This window comes from Anomaloglossus baeobatrachus, chromosome 3, assembly GCF_048569485.1.
Source record: "Anomaloglossus baeobatrachus isolate aAnoBae1 chromosome 3, aAnoBae1.hap1, whole genome shotgun sequence".
Taxonomy (NCBI): Eukaryota; Metazoa; Chordata; class Amphibia; order Anura; family Aromobatidae; genus Anomaloglossus; species Anomaloglossus baeobatrachus.
In genome coordinates, this window is record NC_134355.1 from 418,854,959 (window position 1) to 418,871,669 (window position 16,711).

At 40.0% G+C, this 16,711-nt stretch overlaps 1 protein-coding gene across 2 annotated transcripts in view; it reads right to left on the reverse strand.

The window, feature by feature from the left end:
* MYOM2 (myomesin 2) overlaps window positions 1–16,711 on the reverse strand; it is a 252,158-nt gene that overhangs the window by 125,127 nt on the left and 110,320 nt on the right. For both annotated transcript variants that reach the window (XM_075340317.1, XM_075340316.1), the window contains 2 exons: window positions 14,564–14,685; window positions 9,766–9,953 (listed from right to left, as the gene is read on the reverse strand). In XM_075340317.1, coding sequence (XP_075196432.1) covers window positions 9,766–9,953; window positions 14,564–14,685 — 310 coding nt within the window. The remainder of the gene's footprint in view (window positions 1–9,765; window positions 9,954–14,563; window positions 14,686–16,711) is intronic.

The window sequence follows — 16,711 nt, forward strand, 5'->3', positions numbered from 1 at the left end:
TAGTTTTCCCACCACATATGTGGTATCATTGTACTCAGGAGAAATTGCACAACAAATTGTATGGTCTACTTTTTCCTGCTCCCCTTATGAAAGTGAATAATTTGGGGCTAAAGCAATATTTTTGTTGGATAAAGTAAAATGTTCATTTTTTCATTCTACATTGCTTTAGTTACTGTGAAGCACTTAAAAAGTTAATAAACTTCTAGAATGTGGTTTTCAGCAGTTTGAGGGGTGCAGTTTTTAAAATGTTGGCAGTTTTGGAAATGTTCTGTTCTATAGGCCTCTCAAAGTGACTTGAAATGTGATGTGGCCCCTAAAAAATTTGGATTGTAAATTTAGTTAGAAAATTAGAAATTATTGATAAACTTTAAACCCTTACAACTTCCTAACAAAAAATTATGATTAAAAAATAGTGATTATGTAAATTAGACATGTGGCAAATGTTATATAGTAATGATTTTGTGTGATATAACTTTGTTTTAAGGGCATAAAAATTTAAAGAGTTTGAAAATTGCTAAATTTTCAGATTTTTTGTAAAGTTTAGATATTATCATAAATAAATGCAAATCATATCGACCAAAATGTACCCCTAACATCAATGTAAAATGTGTCATGAAAAAAACATTTTCAGAAACACTGGAAAATATTGCAGTATTCCAAAGCTATTTCCTCATAAAAGGACACTGGCCAGAATTGTAAAAATTGGCTTGGTAAGGAGGGTGAAAACAGGTTTGGGGGTGAAGGAGTTAAAAGGTATAGTTTTTGGACGGCTTCTATAAAAGCTCTCTCTTTTTCATTTAGTTTCATTTAGTGTAAAGCTTTATATCCACAGAAACAGGGATAATTGTTGAACCCAACCATATGAAAATACCATAGTTTCTTTCATTTGCATCACCAACTACATCAATGAACTCTGCCTACCCAAAAGGGATAATTTTTAGCCAATTTAGGTCGCTTAAAAAGTCTGCTATTGCAGTGTTTGGTTAAAATCGCTCTTGGTTACCTCTGGTTTCCATCCATTTTTTCTCTATCCAGATAGTTAGAAATCATTTGGACATTAAAAACATTGCGTTTGCATTACAGAGCTCAAAACATATTAAAGTCGATTCTAAAGAGAACTCACAGTTTACTACACATATTTTCCAAAAAACTAGAGACTTTTTAACAATGGAATTCATGCAATTTTATTCACCACAAATCTAATTTTCAGAGGAAATTTGGCAAAGTTGCCAAAGTCAAATTTCAAAAGATCTGCTCATCTCTTATCAGTACAGTTCACATTATGTAAACCATACATTATAACTGTTCCCATTTAAGTGAAATTTCCAAATTCTACTATTTTTTCATACACATTTCCAAATCAGTTGTTGAATTGGAATAATTTTTATGAGTAATTATTTTTTATATAAGATATTTGGTTATTCTCTAAAGACATTAACCCTTATCTTTTGTACAGAGAAAAACGCTTTGATTGTTGGGTGTCTGACAGCTGGGATCCCAACAATCCCGAGAGCAGGGCTCCAAAACCCCAAGAACATGCTCTTCTGCCCTGTCTTGAATGAAGCAGTGATGTGTATTCTCTATGGGATTGTTAGTGAAAGCCGGGTTCTGTACCTGGCTACTTCCAGAAGTCCCATTGACAATGATTGGGGGTGAGGCATGCACCTTCACTTCAGTCACAAATAAACTGTAGAGGGTTTTCTAGAGCCATAATTTAGGGATCACTGGAGGTCCTACCTCTCAAAAATAGAGATGATCAGACCCATGGAAGTTCGGCAGGTTCAGCTGAACTTTAGATAAAGTTCAAAGAAGGACCTGGACTTGACCTGGACCCTAATGGAAGTTACTGATTGGACAGATCAGGTCTCTGCCATATACAGCCAGCCATAAACAGAACATTTCCAGGGGAGTGTGGGCAGGGTTTTTCCATTTTTTTTTGTTTGGTTCACACAACATTTGATCATGATATTCAAATACTGCAAGCAGCTCGCATTGGGCTAAGCACATTGATGCTTGCATTAGTGGTTTGCATATATAAAAGACCCAAACTCTTTTTTTTTTGTAAAGTCTATGTTTGGAAACAACATCAAACCTCAAGTTCGCTCATTTCTACTCAAAAATCATCAAGTTATCTGCAAGTAAATGAATAGGTGATAAATTAATCATGCACAAATATGCTTTTAATTCATCACGCCAGCTTTTTTCCCCCCATGCTGAAGTGGTGCTTTAAATGTAAGTCCCCTGCCCCCTGTATTATACTCCCCTTCTGGCATCTTGAACTTTTTCCAGAGTCACTCCGGTTGGTCTTCTGTGATTTGCGACCTGCCAGCAGCTCCAGTGTTTTATGGAGCTCAACGGAGGTCACAACTCAATGTGACTTTGTGAGAACCTTGTTCTGGCCTCATTCTGGCTCTCATACAGTTGCACTGAGACATTATGACATAACTTGCGACTCCTGGTAAGTAGCAATCTACGGGCATAAGATGGCGCTGCAGTACCGGAGCAACATTGGTAAAAGATGAAGCAGGTGAGAATATGAAAGGGGCAAAGGACTTAGATTTAGAGCGCCAATGCATTACCTGAAAAAAACTGCTAGAATGATGCTTTAAAGCTTTTCTTGAAGTATGCAACATATTGCAAAAAAAAAAAAGGTTAGTACCAGCTCACAGATCTTGCGATTCTCCAGGTTGCAGTCCCGCACAGAAGTAGGAGAGCAGCCTACCACAACAGTAAATCAGGAAAAATAGAAGGGTTTCCAGTGAGGAAGTAGATATCCATATATTATTTTTAAAACATGACTTTTATTTCTTGCTTAAAAACATCTGTTTTTAGTCAAAAAAATAAAAGTCATGTTTTGAAGAATATATGTATATCTACTTCCTTGCTGGAAACTCTTCTATTTTTTTCCTGACATTGCAGAAAAAGATGCAACATTGCCTACTGTTGGGAAATTATTATTATTATTATTATTATTATTATTATTATCAAACACACTTTGGATGCTGCCGCCTTATTCCTTTGTTCTTCAGCACTCAACGTCTAGTAAGACATCCATAACAATGTTTATAATCAGCTGCAAATTCAATGCAAGGATTAAACGTGCTATGAGAAGATATCTCGGGGACACGTATTTTCACTTTGGAGGATCTGGTGAGGACGTGACTTAGAAATCAATCACACCTCTGTGGATATAATATCTCAGAAGAGACATTGTACAGCGATGAGAACATTCTTCATAGTTTGGTCCTGGTAACTTGTATATGTGGCCGCAAAATATTAAAAATCGATTTTTAAACAAAACACAGAGAATTTCACATGAACCCTTAAGTGATACAAATATTTAATATTTAAAGGCACCTTTTTATTAGCTTAGCTATCCATTAGCCGTACCTGAAATTGTACAACTCTATATAATATTATTTAACATTTCCCAAAATATGGACAATGAAGTTACAGAGCAACCTTACAAGAACTTTAAATGAGTTTATACACTTTTTTGTACTCCAGTTACTTTTTGTTATGGAGCTCATAAAATGTAGCTGGGGGCTAACTGTAAGAACAGAGAAAATATCTATCATTTGGTAGCCATTATTAATCTACTGTAACTTGCGCAATGAATACAAACAGGTTTAGGATGATGTTCCAGTGCTTTGATCTTAGAAAATGTAATTTAAAGCACCTTTTGTTTATACATAAAGATAGCTCACCTCTGTCATCTCATTCATATAGCAATCATTATGATAAAATCAATGATTAAACATTAAATAACCATGGTTTATTGGGAGTTTATAAGTATATTGTGATTGTATATATTGTAGACAGATAGATATATACCGTGTTTCCCCGAAAGTAAGACAGTGTCATACATTCTTTTTACCCCCAAAAGTCCCACTATGTCTTACTTTCGGGGTATGTCTTATATTGGAAAAAAAATGTCGATTTTTGTTTTAACTATAAAATTAGGGTTGCAGCCCCATACAGTATCCCACACAGCCTCCCATAGGGTAACAGCCCCATACAGTATCCCACAGCAATCGCAGCAAGTCTCCATTCAATGTACCGTATGGGGACTTGCCGCGATTGCGCCGTAATTGTACCGCAAGTTAAGGAAACTTTACATGGTGCATTTTATGAATTGCTTACTTGGTACCATAATGGCGATCGGATCAATTCCTCTGCGGTGCTGGGTAGAGGTGTGGCTTCTTCTTCCTCATGCAGGAGTCGCTGGGCCAATCAGAGGGGCCACCAGCGGCTGCACATGAGGGCACTGAGGCTGCGTGTTTTTGTATGTTGTCCGTGGTCCTGATGGACCACAAACAACATTACTGCGTCTACCATGGCCTCCACATCCCTCCGCTCATTCCGCTCCAGATCCGTCCGCATCCCGCTCTAACCGTTCGCATCCTGCTCTTACCGGCCACATCCCGCTGTTAATGCAGCAAAAGGTACCGGTACTATGGCTTTTATTTTTCCAATGTACAGTTTACTATGTCTTACTTTCGGGGTACGTCTTAGCCGACCCCCCTAAAACTCCCACTACGTCTTACTATCGGGGGTGTCTTACTATCGGGTAACACGTTAGTACTGTACAAAACCTTTAGACCAGTATGGAAAAAATGCTACAAAGTAAAAATGCTTTTAAATATAGTAATACTAGTAGTTTATTTTTTTCAATTAAATTAGAAAGTCAGAGAACAAAAATAAAGTCTAAATCAATTCTATATATGATCTGACCGTTTGCCCTCAAATCAGCATCAATTCCTCTAGGTACACTTGTGCACAGCAGCAACATTGTTCCAAACATCTTGGGAAACTAACCACAGATCTTCTATGGAAGTAGGTTTTCTTTTTGACTCTACATGTAGTCTTTAGACAGACTTAATGACATTAAGACTAGATCTCTGTGGGGGCCATATCTTAACTTTCAGAGTTCCTTTTTTTATTTACGCTGAAGACAGTTCTTAACACTAGGCACACACTTGACACTAGGTGAATGTTTGGGGCTGGAGAATAAATTTTGAGCCAATGAGACACCTCCCTGTTGGTTTTGCTTCATGGTTAAGTATTTGTATTTTGTATTTTTCAGCATTGAGCATCCCATGAATTTTGATCAAATCACTAAATCCATTTTACAGTTGCCTGCAGAACGTCATTGTTGTACTGCTCTGCAGTCCTTTGGCAAACAAACTGCTGGATAGCAGCTGACATTTAGGAGTGCTTCACACACAGCGAGCTCGCTGCCGAGATCGCTGCTGAGTCACGCTTTTTGTGACGCAGCAGTGACCTCATTAGCGATCTCGCTGTGTGTGACAATGAGCAGCGATCTGGCCCCTGCTGCGAGATCGCTGCTCGTTACACACAGCCCTGGTTCGTTTTCTTCAAAGCCGCTCTCCTGCTGTGACACACAGATCGCTGTGTGTGACAGCAAGAGAGCGACAAATGAAGCGAGCAGGGAGCAGGAGCCGGCGTCTGACAGCTGAGGTAAGCTGTATCCAAGATAAACATCGGGTAACCAAGGTGGTTACCCGATATTTACCTTAGTTACCAGCCTCCGCAGCTCTCACGCTGCCTGTGCTGCCGGCTCCGGCTCTCTGCACATGTAGCTGCTGTACACATCGGGTTAATTAACCCGATGTGTACAGCAGCTAGGAGAGCAAGGAGCCAGCGCTCAGTGTGCGCGGCTCCCTGCTCTCTGCACATGTAGCTGCATTACACATCGGGTTAATTAACCCGATGTGTAATGCAGCTAGGAGAGCAAGGAGCCAGCGCTCAGTGTGCGCGGCTCCCTGCTCCCTGCTCACACTGGTAACTAATGTAAACATCGGGTAACCATACCCGATGTTTACCTTAGTTACCAGTCTCCGCAGCTTCAAGACGGCGGCTCCGTGCAAGCGCAGCGTCGCTTGCACGTCGCTGCTGGCTGGGGGCTGTTCACTGGTCGCTGGTGAGATCTGCCTGTTTGACAGCTCACCAGCGACCATGTAGCGATGCAGCAGCGATCCTGACCAGGTCAGATCGCTGGTCGGATCGCTGCTGCATCGCTAAAGTGTGAAGGTACCTTTACAGGACGATCGTCATGACAGACACAAAGTCATCAGCTGACCCATGACTGTCATAACAACCCATCGGCACCCTACGATCACATCACGAGAGTGCCAAAAGGAGCAGGGAATGACGCACTCCCTACCGGAGTATGTTAAGCCAGAGATTGACACCCGGATTTAATCACTGGCGGTTCTTATATCCCTTGTGGGTGTTAGAGGCACATGTCTGCTGATTAAATAAGCCATCATGTGAGGTGAAAGCATGCGAGCCCACATCAAAGGCAGAGAGTTGACCCATTATGTACATAGCAGGTCATAGGTCATTAAGGTTTTAATAAATCTTTTGCACATACTTGAAATAATGTGGTTGCATAAGTGTGAACACCCTCATAAATTGAGAATATAGTTGTGTTCAAAATTGGTCAACAACATTTAAATTAATTTTAAATACTACCGTATACCAGGAAGCGTGGGGTTAACAATCTGCATATGTGTATCAGCTCACCGTGTAGAAGCTCAATCCCGGTTTCGTCCTGGAGCACGGACAGGCACTGCCCCAGCCCGATATAGCATAAAAGAAGAAAGGATGTCCAGCTCTTCAGGCAAAGAAAACCAAGGTCTTTATTTTATCATGCAGATGCATTTCAGGTGAAATCATGATTAAGGGTGAGTATTTCACCTGAAACGCGTAGTGATGGTCATGTCATTCGTTGCATCTGCATGATAAAATAAAGACCTTGGTTTTCTTTGCCTGAAGAGCTGGACATCCTTTCTTCTTTTAACAATCTGCGCTGCTAATGAAGGAGAATGAACCAGACATGTACTCCAAGTAGTTTATTCAGTAGTTTATTTGGCTAAAAAACTACTTGTCGTACATGTCTGGCTCATTCTCCTTCATCCAGCATGGATTGTTAACCCCTCTTTTCCTGGTATACTGTCATTCAATTATTGTGGAGCCACAGTAGCAGTATACTAATTGCATTCCTTGGTTGTGACCATACAAATCCTACCAAGTGAGGGTATTTCTTAACTGATAACCCCATTATCACCCAGATAAAAGCCTATTGTGTTTGTCCCCTTTTCTAGTTTTTAGCCTCTACAGTTTAAATAGTAATCAATACACAGCTGCCACCCTTCAAAGTATTTCTGAATAACTCCATATAAGATTATGATTGTTGTTGTTTTCCTAACAATTTCTTTGTTGCATTTTATAGAAAAAGCCATGGTCCATAAACAACTTACAACACATCAAAAGGATCTCATTGTTGACAGTTATCAGTCAGGAGAAGGTTACAAGGTTCCATTGCATTAGATTTACCATGGAACACTGTGAAAATAATCATCAAAGAGTGGCTTAAATTGGTCATTTCTGACTGGTACCCTATACAAGTCTCGTCTGTGGGAATTTTTAATATTATGCAACAACCTCCTACATTAATTAGTAGGTTTGTGAGTAGTTTCTTGATCAGTATTTTGCACCTGTGCTTTTCTCACCTTTATCATTGGGGTCAGCTACATTTGCTAGTGCATGTCTAAACTGTCCTTGTGTTGGTAAGGTTGTATGGTTTTCTGTGAGATTATTTTAAATTTTGCCCAACTAACATTTCCTAGAACTGGATGGCCCTAAAAATTGACACAAAGACAATAAGAATATTAGTCCGGGATTTTGCTATACAGCAACAAAAAGGAGCTGCAGGAATTTCTGGTAATTGCTGGTTGCATTCTGCATGTGCAACAATCACTCATATTTTTCATATGTCTGTTCTGCGGGGTAGTGTGGCAAGATGGAAGCCTTTTCTTACAAAAAAAAACATCCATGTCTAGCTATCCTTTGCCTACCTGCAGCAAGTTTGCAAAATCCATGTGGGAAAATGTGCTATGGTTAGTTAATGCCAAAATTAATCATCTTGGCCATGATTCCAATTAATATGTTTGGCGCAGAATCAATATTGTGCATCACTAAAAGAACACCATACCCACAGTGAAGCATGGTGCAGGGATGTTTTTAGGAAGCTAGAACAGAGACTTTAGTTAAGTTGGAGGAATATATAAAAAGTTCCAAACCAGTTAATTTTCCATCAAAAACTTCAAGCATCTGCTATAAAGCGGAAGATAAAGAGGAATTTCACATTTCAGTATGATCACAACCCTAAGTATACATTTAAATTTACAAAAGGAGGGCTTCACCAGAAGAAAATCAAAGTTTTGGAATGGCCCAGCCAGAGCCGCGACCTGCATCCAATTGAAAATCTGTTTATTGATTAAGGGCACTGTACACAGGTGATGCACTCACAATCTGATAGATTATAAGCACTACTGCAAGGGAGAGCTGGAAAAGATTGCAAATACTAGATGAGCCATGCTAATAGACTCGCACCCAAAAAAAAAGAATATTAGGGGTGTGCATATTTATGCCAGCACATTATTTTAGTTTTTCCTTTTTTCTTTTCTACCTGAATTTTTTCTTTCAGTTGACTTGTACAGATGTAGTATGATTAGTATGATTTTTTTACATGACAAAAACCTGGCAATCAATGTAACAGAAGTGTGTAGACGTTTTATATTCGATCTATGTGTAGTTATAAAGTAATTGGCTAGAGCAGTAACTGGCTGTCTTCATCCAGTTAAATAACACTAATCCCCGCACCCTTGGCAAAAGGAACAAGCCATAAATAATTCACCAGTCAAAGATGGAACTGATCAACAGGAGATTTACGCCATCATTTTCTGCAGGATTTATTAAATTTGACTATATCAGGATTATACAGGAAAGGATACAGACAAACAAACATTGAGGAGAGCTATAATTCTTGTTTAATTTAAAAAAATCATTTATTGATCCTGTTTTCCTTTCATATCAATGTGTTACCATGCTTTTGAGAGTAACAAGGTGTAGATAGAGAGACCCTGTTTTCCGCTGTGTCACTTACTGGTCTGTTTAGTATAGTTTTGATGAAATCACTTTTTTCTCATCTGCAGATATAGCAGTGCTCTGAATGCTGCTAGGCACCTTTTTTATATGTTACATAAGCATGATATTTCTTACTACTGATAGTGGCCGGGTACAAAGAAGAGGAGGATCCCATGTTAAGAGACAACAAGTCCTTTAGTGATAATCTCCTGTTGTTCAAATACTGATTTTTTTGAAACTACAACATGCAGTCCAGTAAGTGACACATCACTGGAATCAGGGTCTCAGCCCCTACATCATACTGCTCACAGATTAAATAGCAAATAACTGCTGACTGATTGTCTTGGAGATTAGTTAAGTGAGGTAAATCCAAGATTTCTCCCGTGCATCCTTCATACTCTGGAACGCTCTGCCACAACTTATCAGAGTCTCGTCTACTTTGGAAAGCTTCAAAAGGTACCTGAAGACCCACCTCTTCTGACAAGCCTACAACCTGCAACAACCCTCAGTCCGCTATAGCGCCGCACGATCATCTTTACCCTCACCTACTGTATCCTCACCCATCCCTTGTAGACTGTGATCCCTCACGGGCAGGGTCTTCTCTTCGCCTGTACCTGTCTGTGCCTTGTATTGTTCATGATTATTATAACTGTCCCTATTATGTACACCCCTTTTTACATGCACAGCACCATGAAATAAATGTCACTATAATAATAATAAAAAAATAATAATAAATTAATAGTTACTGAAATATTCTGGACTTTCATGTTTTACCTTACGTACAACATTAAGGTTTAGGGTCTAACCAACCTTGTAGATCCTTTCTGTAACTTGTCTGCTATTCACTTCATGCCAATTCAGATGATGAGCCTCTCGCTTATCAATATAATATCCAGTGATATTGGATCCTCCAGTGAATTTAGGTAACTTCCAACCTAGGGTCATGGATAGTCCATCACAATTCAGGAGGGTAATTCCATATGGATGTGAAGGAGTTGCTGAGAAGAGAAAGGACACACTTTTAATGAACTTTATCAATTTAGGTAAACAGTGTTCCATTTTGATGCTGTAAAAAAGTCCTTATAGGATCTATACTTGTACTGAAGCTTGACTCTATTTAAATCGACCCTTCACACTGACAATGAACAGTAAGTAAACATTTGTCAAGTATATTCACCCTACAAGGGGCCTTATAGTTGCCTATCACTGACTTTTCCTCATTTCAATTCTCCTGCATCCAAGATGACTGCCAATTTGGCAAAGGGAGTGCCTTTTTTAGTTTGAACCACCTCTTGTCATGACTCACTCCTGGCTCAGCTGCAGCTGAGCCTTTTTTTTTTAGTTTCACTTCTAATACAGGTCACGTTAGGGATTAATCCTTTCTGCCTCGTTCTGGAGGTCAGGCTGCTTTATTAAAGCACTGTTTCTCTGGGACTACGCCAGTGATATTTCTGGCTCTGCTGTGTTCTGCTCTTGAGTGACCTGTTGTCTGCCCTGCCCCCCACCTGACCTCCGTGTTCACCTGACCTTTTGTTCACCTCCTCTGTTCTCTGTTTCCATTTTGTCAGTGTCTCTCCCACTGTTTCCCTGTCGTTCCTTATCTGTTTACCTTGATTCTGTCTTGTCTTCCCATTCTCCCTCACTTCTGAGTTCTGATTTCCCGGCTACTGACTGCTTCCCTCTGACTACGTTTAGACTTTGCCCCTATGTATATACAAGATCTCATGCTGTTATAGGCATTCTGACGATTCTACTGCCATCTGGGGGGCTTGACTAGTATTACCTCTGATAGGGAATTCTCTGCTCATATGTTTTCTCCACTCTATCGCCCCCTAGTGGTTTACCAGCTAACTACCTTATCAGGTAATTTCAGGAATCCTCTCTGTTCCACATTACTGCACTGTACTGCTATTGTACATCTTAGAGTACAGCGTGACACCTCTTTTGTGTATTGGCGACGTGTCACCACTCCCTTTGCCACTGTACTGGCCATCTCGGATGCTGCATGACCAGAATGCTGGTCTCATTGGAGAAATCTGAAGGAAGTAAATACGGGGGACTAGGTAAGGAGAGAAATATATAGTCACGTTTCAGTGACAGGGTGGAGGGTTGCTTTATGTGAATGGGACAGAGCTGCAACAACACACACAGCTAAAGTGCTGCATTTGAAATAAAGAAGCCAAATTCTTGTAAATCTTCATATGTCATTCTGCATCCTTACCAATCATCATATTACTGTATGTACATATGCTCTAACATAGCTGTTCATGGTGGCATTATGGACAGTTAAGGTGATTGCAAGGTGATTTGTGGTAGAAAACACCCAGTGACAGTGAACTGTGCATGTGGATCACACTGTTTAAAAAGACCTACCATGGGGTACACCTCCTCCTAAAACAATGGACATAAAGTTAATATTAAAAACGCAGCATTAGCATGTAAAGTTGCCATGTTTGTTATCTACTTGCAATGGCTTTAGACAAAGTAGTTTCTCTTAGCAAGTATCTTATTAACTATTTCCATTTGGTTCTGCCAAAAAGCATGTTCTTTTAAAGGAATGCAAACAAGAAGACCAAAGACTAGATGAGAGACTACAAGCGAAAATTAAGATTGTTACTAGTGTTCATAAGCAGGCACTACGATGCTAAAGGGCTTAGAACTCGTAACCAGCAGTTTAATGAGGGCAACTCGAGTACCCGAGTATAATGGAAATCAGTGGGAAACAGAGCATTTTTCCAGAAGAGATCCCAGAAAAATGCTGAGCTTCCTCATTGACTTCCATTACTTCCATTATTTCGGGTACTCAAGTCGCACCCATCCGAGCATCCAATTTCTCATTACGAGTACCGAGCAATTGAGCATGGTATTGCCCACTCATCACTAATTCTTAGCACATCCTGACAAAATCTGTAGTATCCTGACAAAATCTGCAGTGGCTCACCAGACAAGGGTGTAGTTCTGCTTGAAAATGTGGTTACCTAAATTGCAATACCATATGCCAAAATACTGCTGAAATTGCACCAAAACTGGGTCATAATTTTTCTCATTGTATGACTGTCTAATTTTAGGCTCCCAAATACGATACATAGCTTTCAGCAAAACAATGATTTGGAAAATCAAAATGCTGGTAGCTAACTCTCCTGACTATTCTATACAAAGCAGCAGTCCCCTGAGCAATGCACAATGTGTTCTTTATTAGAGAACTGCCAGAGTCGTCTGGTGGCTCAAGTAAAACAAAGGATCATCGGCCCAAAATTGGACATGTAAAATTATTTTCTTCCCCAAATCAGGCGCAAGGTCAGAAGGCCTCCATTTACATTAGCCAGTCGACCTTTCTTGCCGATATTAGCGGGTTGGGCTAATGGAAGTCTAATGTTTATTGAGGGGCTTTAGTTTGCACCCATTAAGAGTAAATTCTCACTTTCTGTATTTGGCGTGAATTTTTCTGAAGCATATCTGCAACATTTTTTTTCTATTGCATTTCCTAGTGAGAAACCTTCACTGAATATCACTCAAAGAATTGACCATTTTAAGATCTGCATCACATGTAGTTTTTAAGGCAGAAATTTTCAGCAATTTGTAGATGCTATTTGTTGAAATTGCATTTACTCACATAGAACGGTTTTATGTTGCAGATTTTATGTATGTAAATCCACTCTGAAAAGCCTTACCAAATATGCAACACCCTAAATGTTGGACAGTTTTAGTAAATCAACCCCGATGTAACAGTGTAAGCTATCCATGCTGTTTAAGGCTGGATTCATATATATCTGCTGTTATAGGCTCAGTATTTTTATCTGATATAATTTGCAACTGATGCAAAAATGCCACTGGACTGACATTTGTATCTGACTGTAACAAAAACTGATGCACCAGCCAAGTGGGCACAATTCTTTTCCAGACAATGAGATCAGTTCCCCCATCAGTTACCATCGGCCGTATATGAACCCAGCCTGAGACTTCATTTAGTTGTCTGTTTTTCATGTACATTCCCTATCCGTAATTATCGCAGCTAGAACTTGTGCCCATTGTAAACTATAATTCTGTTTACATGTCTATATACTTTTGCAGATAATTCTGGCTTTGATCCATGTCTAGAATTACCTATACAAATCTAAGGGTATATGAAAGTCAAGGACAGCACAGAAACGCCATCCAATTCCAATCCATGTATTGTTTGTTTTCTGAATAGAGAAAATTACTGATGGCAAATCATCCCGCGAACCTGATGAAAATCTGATTCAGCACAACGGTAAAAATTGGTCTGCTTTTTCATGTGCAAAAAAAACGGTCCTTCTGAATGAGATCTAAGGGCCGCTTTACACGCAATGACGGGGCTAAAGCGATGTCGTTGGGGTCACGGAATTTGTGACGCACATCCAGCCGCATTAGCGATGTTGCTGCATGTGACACCTATGAGCGATTTTGAATCGTCGCAAAAACGTTCAAAATCGCTAATCGGTGATATGGGGGTCCATTCCCAATTATCGTTGCAGCTGCAGGTACGATGTTGTTCGTCGCTCCTGCGGCAGCACACATCGCTATCTGTGATACCGCAGGAACGAGGAACGTCACCTTACCTGCGTCCGCCGGCAATGAGGAAGGAAGGAGGTGGGTGGGATGTTACCTCCCGCTCATCTCCGCCCCTCCGCTTCTATTGGCCAGCTGCTTAGTGACATCGCGGTGACGTCGTGGTGACGCCAAACGCACCTCCCCCTTGAGTTAGGGATTGTTCGGCAGTCACAGCAAAGTCGCTGACCAGGTATGTGCATGTGAGGCTGCCATAGCGATAATGTTCGCTACGACAGCGATCACCACATATCGGCCGTATGACGAGGGCGGGTGCTATCGCGCTCGACATCGCCAGCAAATGCTAGCGATGTTGCAGCGTGTAAAGCGACCCTAACTCACATATGACTTCCTAGATTGGATACAATTGTCTCAAACAGGTGCAACTAGAGAGAAATTCTTTACTGGCCATTAGTAGAACCTAATTAATAGTTACTGATTGGACACCCACATAGAGTCCGCCATAAATAAAGCACTTCCAGGGGAGGGAGGTTTTTTTAAAAAAAAATTTCTTGGTACACACTTTATCCAATAATATTGTTATTTCCCCCAGTGAGAGCTGATCAAACACTGCAAGCGGCTCACACTGGTACACCGAGTGTACCCGAGCACAGCAATACTTGAGTGGTGTTCATACGTAAGGCACCCGAATTCCAAACTCGAACACTCATTTATTGTAAAGTCTGTAATTGATTCGACCACGGACCTTTACTGTTCGGGTTCGCTCATCTCTAGCCATTACCTTTCTGATCTTTTTTTGCAGTATGGATGTTATGCTCTTTTCTTACCAATGCTATAACTTCTTTTTAACAAAAACAAGAAAAATGCACAAAGCCCTAAAAGACACTAAATCTTAGGCATAACAAGATATATGAGTGTGAAATATCTTATTTTTATCTCATTTATAACATTTCGTTTTGGATTCCAAAACCTGTATTTGATCAATGCCAAGCAGGCGTGTGATTTAGAAACTTTTCTAAAAATTGACGGAAAAAAAAAGCCTTAAAGGACAGAAATTCATTTATTACTGGATACTTACTTAGAGCAGCTTTAACGGTTATGGCTTCAGATTCTTGAGAATTTTCACTGACACCGACAGCATTAACAGCCTTCACTCGGAAAATATACTGTTCTCCACTTGTTAGACCATGAACTACGAATCTGAGGAAAGGCATTTGGTAATATTATTACAAGCTCACTGAACTGCTCAATTCTTCATGTAACTGCCTTATTATAGTCGGAGTCAAATATTTATTAAAAAATTTGGCTTAAATGCAGCTAATATCTTGAATAACTTGTCAAAGTCTGTGTGTGAGACAGCACATATCTGTGTCAGGAGCCTAAGAGACTGAGCTAATCTTACTTTTCTCATCCAGGAACTTAAATCTAAAATAATCAAAGTTATATTCGGCATAGTGTCAGAGGCAAAGATAGATGCCTGGTGTGTCAACGAAACGCGGTGCCAATTACTTCATACTGCCAGATACTCTATAATGAGACTATGCTGGATAGCGAATATATTATCTCAAAAATTACTTCTCTATGTCATGAAATGTACCCTTTAAATTGCATCATTACTTTATTAGTCATTGTAGAAGAAGTACATTTTTTGCACAAGTTTGTTGAGTTTTTTTGTATAAATTACAATACAACAGTTTCTTCTCATCTTTACAAAGCATTGTATGAAAACATACCAATAGCATAACTCATTTTCTTAAAGTATATGCACACAGTGTTTCTTGAGGAGTCTTTTAGAGCAGGTTCTTTCTAAAAGAGGCCAGAAAAATATGACTCTTCCTATTCATTTCTATAATATTGACTTGCTGTTCATATACAGAATTTAGTCTTCAGAGCAGGGAGAGGGAGGAAAAAGAAAGTGGATGTAACTAAGGCCGTAGTCCCACTTTTGAGAAACTCGGCTGCACACTCTCCTCACTGGAGTGGATTGGCTTCATGTATTTCTATGCAGCTGAGATGCTCATGTCCGGAGAGTGTCAGGCCGTCTCGGGTGATGCGATGCGAGACTCGCGCAAGTCTCTCGCAAGTTGGACTCTGGCCTTGTTTGAAGCATATCCTGATGTAAAAATACAATCAAAACTAGGCCCTGTCCAATCAAAAGGCCGCAATATAGGATCCAGGAAAAATATCTCCTAGACCCTTGGAAAAGCTCTTCAGAACCACGTCACAAAGTGCTGTTTTACCCACCTTGAAAAAAAACCCTCAGTGTTCAAAATCTTACGCTACTGTTAAAAGATGAGGGAGACTGTTGATGAAGGGATGGGATATTAGTACATTTTAGAATGTTTCATTTTTTAATTATAAGCAGTTCTGCACTAGAAGAGAAAATTTTCCCAACTGACCCAAAATGAAGTATTTATAGGACTGAATAAACATTCAAATATTGTTAATAAATATTCAAGCATTTGTTGTTTTATCACTTCTGTGATCACCCCATAAGGTACAAGTTTGTTACACAGATTTATAGCTGTTGTGGTAAAAAAAAGGCTGAAAGATCCCATTATTATTTACCAGTAGAGATGAGCGGACCCGTTGAAGTTCGGTTCGGTGTGTGCAGCAAAACTTTAAATTAAGATCGGTTTGGGACCCAAACTTGACCTGAACCCCAATGGAAGTCACTAACTGGGCAGTTTGGGTCTCTGCCCACATGCAGCCAGCTATAAACAGAACACTTATGGGGGCAGGTGAACAGGGATTTTCCTTTTTTTTGTGCACACTACACCTGATCACGCTGTTGCTACCCCACTGTGAGCTGCTCAAACACTGCAAGCAGCTCACACTGCTCTGAGCACCAAGCGTACCCGAGCATAGTGATGCTCGCACGAGTAGTGTTAATACGTAAAGCACCCAAACTCCAAATCTGAACTCTGTTCTATTTTAGTCTGTGTTTGGTACGAGCACTGAACCACGGGTTGACTCGTTCCTATTTACCAGGAATAGGGATGAGCAAACCTGAACATTAAAGTTCAGTTTTCGTACCGAACACTGGGTGACTGGGCCTTGGAGTCTGTTTCTGAGTTCGGATAATGTTCGTATGTAAATAAAGTGTGTTGAAAGGCTGCAGCACAGCCAATCAACAATCCTCATTGATTGCTAAAGATGACTGTACTTTGCTTTGAATTATAAATTTAAAAAAATGACGTGGGCTGCTGCCCATTTTTGATAACCA